The sequence below is a fragment of the Clavelina lepadiformis genome, chromosome 4, assembly GCF_947623445.1.
Source record: "Clavelina lepadiformis chromosome 4, kaClaLepa1.1, whole genome shotgun sequence".
In the NCBI taxonomy this organism is placed as follows: Eukaryota; Metazoa; Chordata; class Ascidiacea; order Aplousobranchia; family Clavelinidae; genus Clavelina; species Clavelina lepadiformis.
In genome coordinates this window covers 21130328-21147171 of record NC_135243.1, presented here as the reverse complement: position 1 = coordinate 21147171, position 16844 = coordinate 21130328, and the positions used below count along the sequence as shown (strand labels likewise).

The following is a 16844-nucleotide window of genomic DNA, read 5'->3' as shown; positions in this document are numbered from 1 at the left end:
CCATACAATTCAAGCCGACTGTATGACAGACACACATTCAAAGTGTTCATTCATTTAAGTGATGGGGTTGTAGTGTCTTGGACATAGTAACGAGACCAATACTTGATCGTCAGCGGATGAGAGGTTGTCATTGTCCATAGCCAATGGCACTAATGAAAGTAGCCAGTTCGTCTGTTTTGATCGCATTTTGCTTTCAGAATTGTGCCTACCCATGTTAATTCTCCTTGAGTGGTGACGAAAGAGATTTTTTAAAACTTCCCCAGCTTAATACAAGATCTGGATCTCATGATTGCTAGGTGAGTGCCTTCACCACTCAGCGAGAGGCTCCCCATGGTACTTAGTCAAATTAGAAAGGAATTAAATAGTTTTTTGATTCATTAAGAATTAGTGCAACGTTCGTTATGGATTTGCACATGATGCATTTTTGAGAGAAAGTATTCGTTTAATGTCTTTACGCTGAGTATTTCCATGCACATGACACAAAACACATGCATTCACTTGGGCGTTTATAGTTTTGGTTTGCACCAAAGAGCCAAGCGTGTTACATTTTATATTTGATTGTTTGTTCACTTTCCATAATTTACATATTAGTTTTGTTTGTTCTGTTGTAGGCATTTTGTTTAATGTGCCTAGATTTATGAGAAAATGTTAAAGTAAAGGCAGAGAACGATTACAGCTTTTTTATATAGTCTGTAAACATAGTTTGATCAAAATTTGCTTCTCCAACGGATAATGGTAACAACCTGTTTAGGTAATAAAGACGGTTTATTAATAATTACTTTTTGTGATGGTGAAAATGTGGTACATAGTTGCTATTTATTCTTGTATATAAGAGTTTGTTAAGTTTGGTTGACTAAATCTAAATAACCTTTGATCATTTAGGACATTGACCATGATTGCCTTTTGTTTCAGAAGTTTTAGGGTAGCGCGATTACGTACCAAGTGTAGTGTAGTGTTGAAGAAAGCGATTATAATAGATACGAATTTGGCTTGTGTATATAAACTTCTGTTTGGTTTGGTATTACTAGGGTACCTGTACATATTTCTTAGTAGTGCAGTGCCATTAAGTGTACAATGTTTAATAAACCAAACGGAACATTCTTTTTCTACAGACAAACTTGCTTCGGTGGGGTATTTGTGCTACATGTTAAAAGTTTTTTAAGCAAGGATGGTCTGCTTGGAAGAAAAAATCATGACACAAGAAGTAAGTCGATCACAAGAAAATCCTGGAGCTTTATTGGATTATGCAAACAGGTAGATGCTTGACTTGAGCCAAACACCAAATTCATTTTGAAATGTTGCACCGGAATTGACTTGCTTTGATTTTACGTAAAAAAACTAAAAGGTTACTAAAACTAAAAAAAACTAAATATTAGTAAAACCTTGGAATCAAAAGTGCTAAATATCAAAGGTTTTGTATTAAGTTAAAGTCAATAACCAATCAAGTCAATAACATTCGTCATTTTGAGACTGAGAAAACCCTTTGTACTATTTACACTTGACGTTAATTGCTCACCACTTCAGGCTCTATTATAGAGCTTGTTTTTGTTTATTTCGCAATGGATGTTTTGTTTTTGCTGTGGTTGTAAGAATTCAAAACGATTTGAGGCAACCATTGAACAGAAGCAAGCTTTGTTAATGCAAGGGAGTTAAGCATGTACAGTGAGACCTCGTTAATCCGTACCCCGATGAACCGGAATCCCCGCTATCCGACACAAAACTGCCGGGAATGGATTTCTTCCTATGCATTTTACCCCTTTAATCCGGAAACCCCGCTGTCCGACTCCGACACAAAAGTTTTGGAACAAATGTGCTAAATGAATAGCAATAAAATCCGATAAACCGGATTATTAACAGCTAAGCGAAAATGATTCACGATTGTCCTAATACAGTATGTAGTTAGTTGACGAAACAAAGCCGATTATCTACGCATAATAACGTTGCGGTCAATTACCTTGCGTTGTATGATAACGTTGTAGCAGGGGTGACGGACCTATTCGTTGTGGCAAGCCACTTTGTCAGTTACAGCTGAGTAAGCCGCACAGCTTTTTAGTCATAATATGAGATACTGTACACTTGTACAGTATTTTAGAAACGAAAAAATAAATTGTTTAACAACACTAACAAACAACGCTTCGGCGGTCGCAAAAAAATACGTACAGTACATCGGTTGAGTGCGGCAATCTATTGAAGACATACTGCTGCAACTCAATTGTGCGATCAGCTTTTGATATCGCATTGCGCAAAAATTAGAAACAGGTCAAAGAAAGTTCAAGACTGCTGGTCCCGCCGGAATGCTTCGCCATGCAAGAGCGGTTGTCAAACCGATTTGCGGCCGCATGTTCGTCACTTCTGGCTTAGAGCATTCGTCTTAAATATGGTGGTTCCGAGGGACGACACTGGGTTGGATCATACAAAAATATAATTTTATTTTAGTTGCTGTCCAGCCAGAAACTCAGCACTTAGAATTGGAGTAAGGTGCATACTGTGTTTTGAACACGGTACTGCATTTGCAAGATTGATTGATTTTTTACTTTCCGATAATCCGGACACCCCGCTAAACCGACATTTTTTGACGAAACGAAGTGGTCCGGATTAACTAGGTCTCACTGTAAATAGAATAGTATAACATCAGCAGGAATCAAATTCGACTTGTATATTTGGAAGTCTAATATTTAAAACTGCGAGAGCAATGATTGACACAAACTATAACTCTATAAGTGTAATTATTAATTATCTTGATAAATATTTTACATGTATCCTACTTTGTAAATTTAGGAAAAGAAAGGAAGATCGTTTCAATGACGTGAATATCACTGTAGAAAATGAAACTTTTTCTGCAAACAGAATGGTCTTATCTTGCTATTCTGATTATTTCGATAGAATGTTTGAAACAACGGTGAGTTTTTTCAGGGTCTTAATTTGCATTTGAGAAAATTAACTTTAAATAATAGCTGTGTCAGTATGGAACTTTTAAATTAACTGTACGGTATGAATTGCAGTATGTTATGAGTGCCTTAATTAGTTTAATTATATAAAGTCTTATTTGAAGATGAAAGAGAAATATCAGGATGAAATTGTGGTTAAAGAAGTCTCCAAAACCTCAATGAAATTGATCATTGAGTTCATCTACACTGGAAATATTAAGATAAACAAAGACAATGTTCGCGATCTTCTCTCTACATCTGATATGCTCTGTGTTGATGGTCAGTCATAAGTAAATCTGCTTCATATACTTTGCATAAATTGTTTAATTAAAACAATAGTTTTGCATGAATAGTTTGATTATTGGTTATAAAAACGAAAGCTAATTTTTTACCTACTGTGTGTTTGAAAATACTGTTTTTCAATTGAGCCTATTTTAGAAACGAAAAAATTTTGCATTGACTTTTTGGAAATGTCCATCACCACAGAAACATGCTTTGAAATTTTTTCCCTGGCTGAACTCTATAGAAGTGAAATACTTCAAAATAGAGTGAAGACCTTCATATCGGAAAATATCAAGAAAGTTGTTGTTTGCGATGATTTTAAGAAATTGGATTTGGAAAAAATGAAGTTTATCCTGGATCAGAATATGGTGATCATTATAGCAATACTAATTTTTGGTAATATACTTAAGTAGTTCGAAAGTAACCATGATTGTTGGTCCCAATATTGATCTATATGTATGCATTGATATACATATAATTTGCTTATACTAGTAACTGAAAAGCTCATGGATAACGTGTCAGTTTAGACAAGTTTAGACAAGTTTAGACAAGCTGCCATTAAAGGCGAATTTCTAAAAACTGGAGTAAATCACACTTTAATTAAGTGTTGACAAACAGCTGGCAAGTTTGATAAATATGTCACATAGGAGATTAACAGCAACGGAACTGTTGGTTTTGAAATTTTCAAATGACCAAGTTTATGCTGTTCTACACTAAACTATACTCAAATGCCATCATGAAAACAAAGAATGATTCTGTGGAATAAAAACATGTCATGCCAATTACGGAAAGATTATTCGCCTCGAGAAAGATTATTCGGGTTTGTGTACTCGTATTAAAACCAAACAATACAATTTCATCCAAAAGTTGTTAATTTTTGCTTGTAACATGACATAATCGATAAACAAATCGCTTTCTTTCAAAAACTATTGTTTAAAAAACGATTGAAAAAGTAAAATCGTTATGAAAACGACCTTCATTGTAGGCATTGCTGACTCTATTTTAGCTTTGTCGGGAAACTAGATCATCATTTTTACCAAAGTCAGCAAATTAATAAGTAATATTGTATACGGGTTCGCCATTGTTAGTATTCGTGTTCGCCCGAATCTTCCACAAAGACAATTTTCAGCGAATCTATTCCGGTTTTGGATTGTATCGGCCCATCCCTAGTGCCAATGCAAACAAATTATCACTCCATCACACGTCACTGTTTGCAAAATTATTTGTGCCTTAAATGTCAAACATAGGAATTCTCTAGAGACTAAAGATATATATGCATATTGCCGTTATGGGTAAACTTTTCTGACTGAAAAATTGACTTTTTTTGTATTTTCTGTCGCTTTTATTTTTGTTTCCACTGATAATTTACACTATTTTGTAAAATGTGATTAAGGTTCCTGATTACACACTTTACAAAGCTTACCTTGAATGAACCAAGTATGATAGAGACAACCGTCAATGTTATTTCTCTAATCTTTTCATGAAAGTGGATTTGAGTAAAATTTCCTCCGAAGTTTTGGAAGAAGACATGTCAAATGAAGTCAGTTATGAAATGATTTGTAAATACCCAAATATTTTGAAAGTTTGTTTTAGAATAATATATATAAGTAATCTTTGATAGCTTTGCCATATTTCAAGTGAGAGATAGGTCCAAAAACAAGTTGATCTTACATTTGAAAAACACTATTAAGTGAACATTTTGGTAAAATATTTTTTTTAAATAATTCGTCGTTAAGTAGTTATTGGCTAAAGCAAATCGCAAAAATTTTCAGTTTTTGGTCTTTATTGTGACATAGGTCAAAGCTCTTGTTATGTCATAGATTAGTCAAGTTGCTTGACAACACGCTGCTGCTATTGCTTTCTTCATAGGAGTTTAACTTATGTCCAATTATGCATCATTTGAAGAAATAAGCAACATGAAACTTGTGAATAAATTACAATTGTTTTTATCATAAAAATCCAGTATTCCAATCATTTGCATCTATGAAGTTACAGTATACTTTGAACTGCATAAGCTACCCTTCAAACTGGTACCTTACCGGTTACCGCTTTTGGGCCATCAGCCGTAACCTATCACGCTTTTGGCGGTTGCAGTAGAGCAATCTGTACAGCTGTAACAGATAGGTACATGATATACAGTCCTGAGGTATTGCTAAATTTATGATTGTTGTTTGTGATTACCATGACATCAATAGAGCCTTGATCTACGTCACAATTAAAGCCAAGTTTGCAATTTTATTTCGGTTATAAATTATAATTAACTAAGCGAAAATTATTTTTGAAGACTATTTTAACAGAATATTCAATGAGTCGTGTTCTATCATATAAGACTTGTTTTTGGACTTTTCCCTCACTTTAATGCATTCTAGAGTTAAAAAAATTACATATATTTGTTTGTAGACCTTAATTTGTGATAATTTCAACTGCTTAAAACTACTTCACAAGGAAGTTACACAACGATCAAAATTATTAAGAGAAGGTTTGTCTTGCTAATTTTAATATAATTTGCTAATGTTTTGTGCAACTAGAAACAAAGTTGATTAAAACTTGTTATACCAGCATCGTTACACTGCCGTACTAAGTCTAGTCAAATAAATAATAGGTGTGCTAGAAAATGACATTAATGACAGTGACAGTAGTGGAAATTGACGATGTCTAATTGACCGTCAATGTCAATTTATTATGTCTGTTACCTTTATCGTCAATTTCTTTTGCTGCCATTTTCCAATACCACTTTTGTCATTACCACCCCAAACAATGTGTTATTAAAACACAAATTAACAAAATATCCATGGATGACGGTAGAGAAAAACTACGTGTAATTTTATTTCTCGGTTATAACAGTCCAGCAGAAATCTGTTTTCTGTAAGTTATAAAATATTTCATGCATAAGTAACGTTTGAGGTTAATCCAAAATTGCATTGTAAAAGTTAGTTTAAAGTTTAATTTATTGCTTCCTTTATTTTAAAATGCTAAAGTAATGTTAATGTAAGCGATGGTAAAGCTGAAATTAATTGGACTCTAATGTGTGAATATTGCATTGAGAACACAATAGTTATAATTTTACAATATTTTGATGTTACATCGTACCATTTTTTCAGGAAGTCGTTCAAGCATTTATAGCTTAGGGGGAAGTAAAAACTTAACTGAAGTGTTTAATGTTTCCGGATCAACCAAGAAAACTTTCTCGGTAAAAAGTTGCAATGTATTTCTTTTTGGCCCAAGCTATGTATGACTGACATAGAACGTTATGTTAATTAATCAATGGTTGTCTATTTTATCATTCATATTTCGAACCGGTAATTTATGTTAATATTCCCATTCTCTATATTTGGTTAGTATTTTCAACCTGTGCAACATATACTGTAGAATCTCCCATTAAAAACGAGTGCTTGTTGTGGCGCTGTACTTCATGAAAGTTTGGTTTACTTGATTGGTGGATGTGTGGAAAGCAAAAATAAATCTATAACCAACCAAGTCTACTGTTTTGACATGAAAAAAGACATGGCACAATGGAACAAGGTTGCCTCGATGAAAGTGCATCGGCAGGTCATGGGAGCCGCTGTTTTAAATGGTTTGCATCAAAGTGTTTATTGTTTGATTTCATAAACTTTTATGGGTGAAACTCAAGTCCTAATTTAAATTTTTAATAATTTACGGCATATTAAAATAATATCAAATTATACCATTTTTCTTGATTTTAAGCCACAGCATGATTTATTTTTCTGTGTTTTGTGCTTTGTGCTGGTCATATTTAAGGGCAGCTTTGTAGCTTACAGTTTGTTTTTAATACTGTATCTTCCATATAGTCCAAACTACAAAGAGTTATGCAAGGCTTATTGTCAATGAAATACAGGTTTTATCTCTGCCTTATGTTTAATATAACAATACTTGGTGTGAATTTTAATCTGTTTTATCTGTTTGTGTGATTTTTGAGAGTTGATTATGAACACGTGGTTTATAATGGAGCAAATATGGTAAGTTCCCACGAAGTTTTTTCCTGGATTGTTGTTTTTAAAACTGTTTTAAATTAAAATGCTATTGTGCATGTTTCATTGCAAAATCTTTTGATGCTCTGAGAATATTCATAATTTTTGCAAAAATAGTTGAGTAACTTTACAAAAATCAGGTAGCATGTTCAGAATTTAAAATATTTTTTGTTTCGAGTATTAATGGTCCCATACTCAACACTTTACAAATTGCAAGTTAAAGTGCTATTATGCCTGTTTTCTTGCAAAATCTCCCAATCCTATGAGAACATAAACATTTTTTGCATCTTTTCAAACACCAACACGTTTCTAACTTACTTTTTAGTGTTGTGAACAGGTGAGGCAAAAGATACTTGCAAATGAACTGCAATGCAACTTTTATCAGGTTTAACATTTCACTTCATATCTTTTTCAATCGTTGATACAGGAAAAATATTTGTTGTTGGAGGAGCAAATAAAACTTGTGGTCAACTATCATCCGGTGAATATTATTCATCAGCATTTAATAGTTGGACTAATATTTCACCGATGAAACAAGAGAGAAGTGGAAATGCAGTTGTTGCGTGTCGAGGTGATACTTTCAAACATTTAGTAGCGGTTTAATTTTTTTATAAACAGCCTCAACAAATTCCAACACTCCACTTGGCTCCACATTGTAATCATCCACATGCTGCCAATCTTTTTTCAATCTCATTTTGCCATCTGCTTCTTTCTCTGGTTTTCTTGATCTTGATTCAGTTGTTATTTTGACCCATTTTTTTGCTTTCCATCCTTGCTACTTGGTTTCCATCCAAGAATAACATTTTTGTATATCTCCTTCTTTAACTAAGTTTATGTTTCTTGTTTAAGTTTTATAGACAGACAAAGTTGTTGAAGTTAATTAGAGTATTTTGCCTAACACTTCTAGTTTTACACTAGCAGTGTACCTTGTTTTTCTGAAACAGGTTTTGTTTATTCATTGGGTGGTGTTAATACCACCAACTATCTGAATTCAGTTGAACGATATTACCCCAAAAATGACGTATGGGATGACGTTCCCTCCATGAAAGTACCTCGACGTTGGTTCGCTGCAGTTGCTCTTAATGATACTCACATATATGCAATAGGTAAAATGACTTTATTACTTATACTAAGTCATTTAAAATCGTGTTTGTCTTTGTAGTTGATTGTAATCATGAAGTAATTTGAAGTGTTCAAGAATATTTTAGTGAGCTACTTTTAAATCCATAAATTGGTCAGTAAAATATTTAGAAGAAAACGACTTTGGACGATTACCACAAACTTTCATTATACTAAAATATTTTTGACATTGTTTTTAATAATGTAATTATCTTTAAATATTTTTATGCAATGCAGTTAGACTTGAAAATGTCAATGCAAGGTTTACAAATTACTCTCGTCTAAATAACCATTTTTCTAATAATTTAAAGTAAGATTTGCCAACCCAATTTTTTCCTGTCAAGGTGGTCAAACACCTGACAAGACGGAAACAAGACAGAAAAGTGTAGAAAGATATGACGTCACTACCAACAAATGGGACGATGTTAGTGAAATGAACGTGGAACGACGTGCTCACGCAGCTTGTGTTTTGCAAGGAAAGATTTATGTTATTGGAGGGTAAGCTTCTTGTTGCGTGATTGACATTGTTGTAACTTTAACAATACCCGCAAAAAATGAATAGAATTGGAGAGAGACAATATATGTAGAGTACCATGGAGGCTACAAGGAGCTGTAAGTTTACAATAAATTTTTTACTAAAACTAGATATGTTGCAAATACTTCGAATAATATTTTGCTTTGAAAGATCTTCAAATTAAGTTAAAACAATAAATAACGATATGTTCTTTTGGCAACTAAAATGAACCACTCTAGCTGATAGTGGTGTAAGTTATTTTGCCTTTCGTTGTTGCATTGCATTCGTAATATCTTGCTGAAGCATAACAATTAAATGACACAAAGCAAAATCCAAATGAATCATAATAACAAAACGTTGACTTGTAAATCACTGAAAAAAAACATCTTCTCATAATATTTCAGATTAGGCAAGCATAATCTGGCTTTAAAATCAATTGAATGCTATGATCCAGCTACAGATAAATGGACCATTGTTGGTGAAACACAAGATGGATTGTTTCATCATGCTCTTGTTGTTATTTAACTTTCAGGTGATTTTGAACTGTTTGGTAAATCTAACACCGGTTTGATGTGTTCATTTCTTTACAGCGCATTTCTACCATCGAGTATAATCGGCTTTGTATCAAATTTTGTTCTAATTCATTTTTTTCTGAAATAACAAGTTCAAAATGTTATTATTTTAGGTAAAGACAAAGATCATGCTGCGAACAAGTGAATGTTACGATTCTAGATAAATAAATAAATTGACCATTGCCGATAAAATAGAACGACAACTGAAGCATCACGTTATCGTTGCTGCAGTTGTTATTGCTGATGTTACTATCATTTGTAACAAGTCCTAAATGTGTTATTCTCAATGTTACTGTCAATTCTAAAAACTGACAAGTCATCAAACACAATTCGTTGTTTTGTTGCATGCCTTTCACTTCTGCTTTATAATTTCACTGCCGTCTTCTTTACACTTTCGCCATATTGCTTATATTTACTAAATCGTGCCGCGTCTCTCATACGATTTCCAAGTGTGCATGTTGTTCCATTTTATATACTGTATGTTATTATTTACGTTGTTTGTTTTTTCAGTCTAATTTTATCCTTTTCGATCTAACTTAGTTTCTGTAATCATCTGAAATTGGATTAATATCTGTTTTAGCACGATGTCAAGTTACTCATATATTTAAGTAAGCACTAAAAACTTCTCGCATGGAGATCTCTGAAATTTTGCATATTATTTTAACATGCTGTTGTGATAAAGGAAAAACGTGCACAAAGCTTAATTAAAACGCAAATGCTCTTGACGATGAAAAGCAAATACGACAAGTGTGAAATTAAAGCAAAATCCCAAATTAAGTTGGTTTTCCTTGATTTTGCAATTGCATTGTAATTTATTTTAATTTTGCATCTGTAATATTTTACTTTCGAGTGTTTCTTTCATAATTTTTTCATTATGATGCCACAATGTTATTATTTTGTATAAAAAGAATTCGCCCTTCCGAAAAAATTTCCATTTGTGGTTGGAAATATTGTCAGGGGTGCGGTGCTGCCTGGGCTCGCCGTAGCGTGACTTCGACACCTCTGCAAGTTGAGGAACAAAATGTTAAACTGATGGACGTTCAAATAATTTAAATTGAGGAAGGGAAAATTTTTCCCTATTTTACTTGTTTCACCACATCTGAAAAGTTAAGACAAAAATTCCATATCACTAATTAAGCATCTCAGTGACAAGCCTATGATTTAAATTAAACGAAATGAAAAAGATGTGGAACACAACGTATTATAATGATTTTTCAGTCTTGCTGTAGATTACTTTGCAACATGTTGTTTGCAAATAGGCCTATGAAAGGTTCTAACATACTCTAGTTTGGCAATATTGCAAACACATTTTATACAATATTACCATTCAATTGAAGTTTGCAATTTCTTTCCATGTATGTGGCAAGCTTTTTCATCAGTTTTCATTTTCAATATGTTTTCTGATGCTCAACCGATGGATAAATAATACTATAAATCCCAGTCGTCTTCACATAGGAAGAAATAAGCCCCAGGACTCCCAGGTTTGTCTGTTTTTTCTGAATCCATTTTCAACCAATATTGGTCGAAACCACATTATGTTTGTTGCATTTAACGTCCATTGCAAAGCTTAGTACATTTTAATAGACAAAATTTCAACAACACTGACTATAACCTTGCGAGTACAATACAGATGGCAGTAGCTTGTATAAACATTAAGCATAATTAGTTCGCAGTCGTCGCCATTTTGCTGCAGGCTGTGTGGAGGTACGGAGCATTGCATTGGTGGAAAAAATCATTCTTAAAGAAATTTTGAGAAGATTTAAAACAAAGTTATAAAACACACGTCTGAAATAGGTATGAGCCTCTTTTTCAATCAGAAGATGTATATGCGTCACAGTGATTGTATAAAACGGTTCTATAAGAACTAGTTTTTACCTCAAACCCTTGGCAGTTTTATTGAAGAATTTATCATCATTACCTTGAGGATCTACGATTGCCAACTTTCCTGATTTCATTTCAAAAGCCTACTTGATAGAAAAGTAAGTGAATAAAATGTGAGAAAGCAACGGTATATCTGTTTTGATAACCACAGTATTACAACCGGCCGTAGTGGCAGCCTTTGTCATTATGTTTTATGGAAATCCTTTTCAATACAATTCGTTGTAAATCTACTTTTGCACGACCGGCAGATAATGCTCAATGTACCAGCGATGCCTATACCATATTTTGCGTATCCACTCCCAGTCTGTATTTTTTGTTCCTTTCGACAGGAGCACCTTGACAAAGTTTATACACCTGTCCTCACAGACCAGGGTTGCCAGGTGGCCTAAGATTGGGGAAAAAAACGATAAATTGGCATAATTTCATATAGCCCACTGTGTCCGAAGGCTAGCAAGTCATTCGGACATTACGTTTTTTGGCCTCTGAAGAACCTCTGAAGTTTTTGTTCGGAAGCAAAAGAGCAGTCAGTATCTCCAACGCCACCTCCGTGCAGATGTTTTGTGTCCATCAACAAATCAATTAAAAAAAAGATAAAACTAGCTTTCGGATAAGGGAAGCCAAGCACAAATGGCTAAAGAAATCGACAGATGGCAGTGAGAATGGTTGGGGCAGGCTGTGTAAATTTTTTCTCTAACCCAAACTAAAAGTCTGCCAAACACAATGGGCAAGTCGCTGCAATAAACCACGTACAACCAATAGGCAGTTCTTCAAGAGTTCTCGCATTGATAAAAGACTGAAAGAAGCTAAATTACAGCTTGCTGTCTGCATGGCTTGTCACTGTGCTATCAATACAATCGAACATATCTCTGCCGTCGTTTCTACTCATAGCAAATTTCCAGCTCAGCCCTCGTAACCAAAGTCTTACACTTGGAAGGAAGAAAATTCTAAAGAAATACATATCTGGTTGCAAATATTCCCTCCTAATTGACGAATCAACAGATGTAAGTGTCAATAAGCTACTCGTCATTTTAATCCAATACCGCAGTCTATCACAGAAGAAACTTATCACAGCATTGGTTTCAGTGATCAGCATCGTTCAATATCATGAGCTAAAAAAAGCAGTGGAATTTATAAATGTGAAACTTTCGGACTGTATTGGCTTAAGCTGTGATGGAGCAAATGCAAAACGGCGGGGAACACAGCTCTGTGTGGAGTCGACTTAAAAAAGATTCTCCAGATGCAGTTCTTTTCAAGTGCATTTGCCATTCTTTGCTGCTATGTTTACAACCTAATGTACAAGATTCTGGCTTGATTCAGCAACTCCAAGCTTCGTAGACAGACAGAAAAAGAATTGTTCAGGGTGATTAGGAGGCCCCATCAGCTAGGCTATACCCTTTGTACAGTATACCAAAAAAACAAGGTGGCTGTATCGGACAACTGTGCTAAGAGATAACCTGGATCATTGAGAAGAACTAAAGTTGTAGGCCTACTTTCAAGTGGCCAAGAAGGTAAGTGTGAAGCAAGGATGGTTGCAGATGTCTTGAACAATGAAGAAACCAAACTCTATTTCTATATTGCTGCAGAATTCGAAAGGGTCAATGCCGCATTTCAGGCCGATTAAATTATTGCCATCCTGAAAAACTATACGATCTCTTGCACCAGATGGACCAAGGCATCCTTGTCCGATAGGAATGGGTCAATGCCGCATCTCACGTCAAGCCTACTATGTTCTCAGAGAAGCTGAAGACAGGCGAAGCTGGAGGAATTATTGGAGTCGACACTGCGCATCAGAAGCCACCTTGACAATTTTGTCTGTAAGAGATGCTGAAAAGGTTTTTTGCTGGAAAGAATAACGTCACAACCAGTCAAAAACGTCACGGAGCAGAAGATGTTGGATTCGAAGTTGTTCGACATGTCCAAACAGAGGTTTAATTTCATCCTCCAATGCCAGTGGCAGCGGAAACTCTTTCTCGAAAAGCAGAGGAAAAACGACAGTTATGCGTGATTTATTACGTAATGTTGACCTCACTATTAACCCGTTTTCGACCGGCAAAACCAAGCAACGCCAAGGAACTGTAGTAAACAATGACCGGAAAAAATCGGCACAAACTGGTTCCAGAATCGAAGCATCAACAACCATACCGGGCATAGGACGTTTCCCTGGACTTAAGTCGCTAGATGCAACTTTTGTGACGCAACGAGCCAAGTTTTTACGAAATATTGCCGAATCGAAAAAATGTATGTCAGAAAGGGCTAGCGACGACTCCCCAGCGGACGTCGCTTTTAGTAATTTCAACCCAAAGGTGGCAGCAGATAGCGACTCAATAGCACAGAGTGTGTTGCCTATGTGTGATGTCAGATATCTTCGTCCGAGCGAGGCGTTGTGCGATAAATACCCGAAAGCGCAACATTTACGATCAAATGCAAAAAATGCTTTCATGGCGTCAACAACAGCCTACTAAGTAGATTTGATATTTTAATATAACGCGCTCAGATAAAATGGCCTGAAAATTAAATCACTAATGAAATAACGGTTCAACTTTTAAAGTACGCTGTTAATGTTCTCTAAATACGTGAAAAAACAGATGTTTCCATGGTTCAAGTATATCCGACAACATCCGCACAGTTTTAATTCAGAAAACATCGTTAAACACTGACATAATATGCCAATCAAACTTTAAAACTACGTTGTACTGAGTTTGTTGCCAGAATATGTGACAAATGGCCCTCACGTATTTTAGTATTTCGTATTTTATTTTCGTATAGTATATCACGTATTTTAAATAAAAAACAGCTTTCATTTTAACAAAAACGACTAAAAATTGATTTATGGTAGATTTTTGTGATCGTTTTAGCTGCAGGTCTGTATGATACAAACAGAAAGTACACTGAATAAAAGACAAATTCATTAAGCAGTGGAAGTGTAATACAGACAAAACGGGGTATTCCAGGTGAAACGTTTAAATTGAATTACAATAATTACTGCTATTATAGCGAGGTTTGGATCAAGGCACAAAAAGTAAAAACTGCAATAATCTCAAATTTTTGAGAGTTCGCCATTGTCTATTTATTAATTAACAGGCAAATTTAAAACTCAACTACAACTACAATCTGGTGGCGCAGGACAACTTGACACAAGAAACGTGGCTAAAAGGCAAAAAGAGATTTGTTACCACTGGAGAAAGGAGTGGAGCGAACGATAATAATGACAAGTTTAAGAAAAATGTAAACAGCCTCCAGGTCCAAATACAACGATACAATACAACCATTGAAAGTGCTTTCACAACTGTGATGCATAATGGCGCAACCGATAATTACAGATTTAATAGTTTTTATTAGAAGCCAAGGATTTTACATGTATATTCATCCTTCCAGCAAGTTATCATATCTTGGTTTGAGAGAAGTGTTCTGTGGTAACTGGTAACTACAGTATGCTATTTATGCTAAAAAATGAAGTAATATTTGCGGTCTTATGGCAAAGTATTTTACTTTTGTATGAACTGTAGCCCACTAAACCCTTGCATTCAAGTGACTATAACTTTTGAATAATGTTAGTTGGACAAAAGAAAAAACATTCGATACATTTTATTACACGTATAACATCAGCATTATGTGTTGCATGTTATGGCCTGAAACCCGCTTTATGAATTCATTAAAATATGATGTACATGTCATGGCCATGGGTGTAATTCGTTTTTTGGTGATTTATTATCAATTATAAACATTTTAGGCATTCCCTTTTCTACTTCAAATCTTATACCACTTAAATTAACCGAAAGATTTTCAGTTTAAAACTGACAGTTAGCTGGCAAACTTTGTCAAACCCTTAAGAAAGCTAAGCGACGTAAGGGCCAAAACAATCAATGTAACGCATTTAGCAACACGCCAAGCCAAAATGGTAAAAGCATATAAAATAATTTATTTAACTTATGACGTGCAATTACATTATCTTTGATGTAAATTTTTGTGTGTAATTTAAAAATTAATTCCAGTTGCCACTATTTTATATTTTCAATCTATGAAGTTAGAGTGAAGGACAGCATATCGTAAGGTAAGCGATATTTATTAAGCAAAAATAATGCTAAAACTATTTTTCAACCTCAAAATCCCCGATCTTATGTGATTTATAATTGTGAGACCACCTTACAGAAAAGAAACCTTCATAAATAATGTTTTGGGAGATTTTTCGTCAGCTCAAGGATTATATACGAAATGAAGTTACGGTTTGAAGTAGGCGACATATGGCAAAGCATATGGAAAAAAAAATGTCATTACTGATTATACGCATTATCAAGGGCTGAAAATAGTAATAATGACGCTTCATACATGAGGGTAGCTAACATTGTCTTTATTGATGTGAATTACACAATAAACCACGTCTAAATCCCAACACAAGGCATAGATCTGCGAAAACCTTATTATTAATTATTGATTAACCTAGCGGCTTAAAGTACTGTATGACTCTGAACATGTGTGTATTTAATTGTGTCAGTAATACCATATATATATATGCTGACAGCGAGTCATCCCTACACAAATTGAAGCTGACCCATATGGAATCGTTCGATAAACTCACATGTAGGACACGTGACAACGAGGCACAGAGTGGACGCAAGTCGATTGACATTTGATCTTTCTACTTCTTAGAATCAAGACAACCTCATCAACGTTTTGGTTTTGAAACAAAGTTGCTTACAAACCATACGGAAACCAATAAGCAAAAAGGGCTGCGGAAGCAAAGCTTTACATTGGTTCTACACAAAAATTCCTCGCTAGGATATTTTATCTTTATTTCGCTTAGTCAGCTGTTCTAAAATATCCGTGTGGATCCAATCAGAAATAGTAGTAGCTGCGTTTAGTTTAAAACGGTAGTTCGACATTGAAATGGCTAATTGTGTGCTTAATAGAGTAGATCAATTACTTAATGGACTATCTGTACTTCGCTTGCTCTTCGTAAAACCTTGTAATTGGTCGTCAGGACTTGTTAAGAGATGAATTAAGCAAAGCAATATTGATTGCAAATAACAATGCTATTGATTTTATTCATAATTGGGCGGTTTTCTTAGACCTAATCAAAAAATTCAATTACATATAAACCGCATGTAGTTTAAAATCGAAGAGAAAGTTCAACAAACTTTTAAACTAGTCACATTTATTGACAACATAATCCAAGTTGTCAAATGTCTTTTCAAACGTCATATGGCCATCAAAGAGAAAGGATGTAGTCGTGAAGGACAAGAAAAGCCTACAAGGTTGATACATAGTTTGTTACCTTCAGTTGCGGCGTATCTTGCAGTTTCGTGATTGGCTAGTCAGACTGTCAGTCTATGGAAAACTATAAAAAAGGTCATCTTGAAATAAAAGGACGGAAAAAAGATTTTATTTTTAAAGATAATCCGTCTTGTACAAGTTTACCCAACCACGTAGGCTATAGTCCAGCTGCAACTCTGCTAAATAGACTATATGCTCATAGGCTATTGCTATAAGCCTCTTTAGCCTAAAAAGTTGTATTTTTGTAAGGTTTGCTAATAGTCAAGGCTGGCCTTGGGCCGATGCGAGA

At 34.6% G+C, this 16844-nt stretch overlaps 1 protein-coding gene across 1 annotated transcript; it reads left to right on the top strand.

The window, feature by feature from the left end:
* Positions 1 to 3437: 3437 nt before the first annotated feature.
* Positions 3438 to 9988, top strand: LOC143452828 (kelch-like protein 26). The gene is made up of 10 exons (XM_076953956.1): positions 3438 to 3577; positions 4603 to 4749; positions 5610 to 5688; positions 6311 to 6399; positions 6579 to 6783; positions 7626 to 7769; positions 8143 to 8304; positions 8662 to 8815; positions 9236 to 9363; positions 9517 to 9988. Exons 2-9 carry the CDS (start codon positions 4690 to 4692, stop codon positions 9354 to 9356), a joined length of 1014 nt encoding a protein of 337 aa, XP_076810071.1. The 5' UTR covers positions 3438 to 3577; positions 4603 to 4689; the 3' UTR covers positions 9357 to 9363; positions 9517 to 9988.
* The last annotated feature ends 6856 nt before the right edge of the window (positions 9989 to 16844 follow it).

Bases quoted from the DNA above. Each gene is read 5' to 3' on its own strand.
- LOC143452828 (XM_076953956.1), top strand. From the start codon at position 4,690: ATGAAAGTGGATTTGAGTAAAATTTCCTCCGAAGTTTTGGAAGAAGAC. The intron at 4,750-5,609 runs GTCAGTTATGAA...ATTTGTTTGTAG, and splicing joins AAGAAGACATGTCAAATGAA to ACCTTAATTTGTGATAATTT. The intron at 7,770-8,142 runs GTGATACTTTCA...TTTCTGAAACAG, and splicing joins TGCAGTTGTTGCGTGTCGAG to GTTTTGTTTATTCATTGGGT.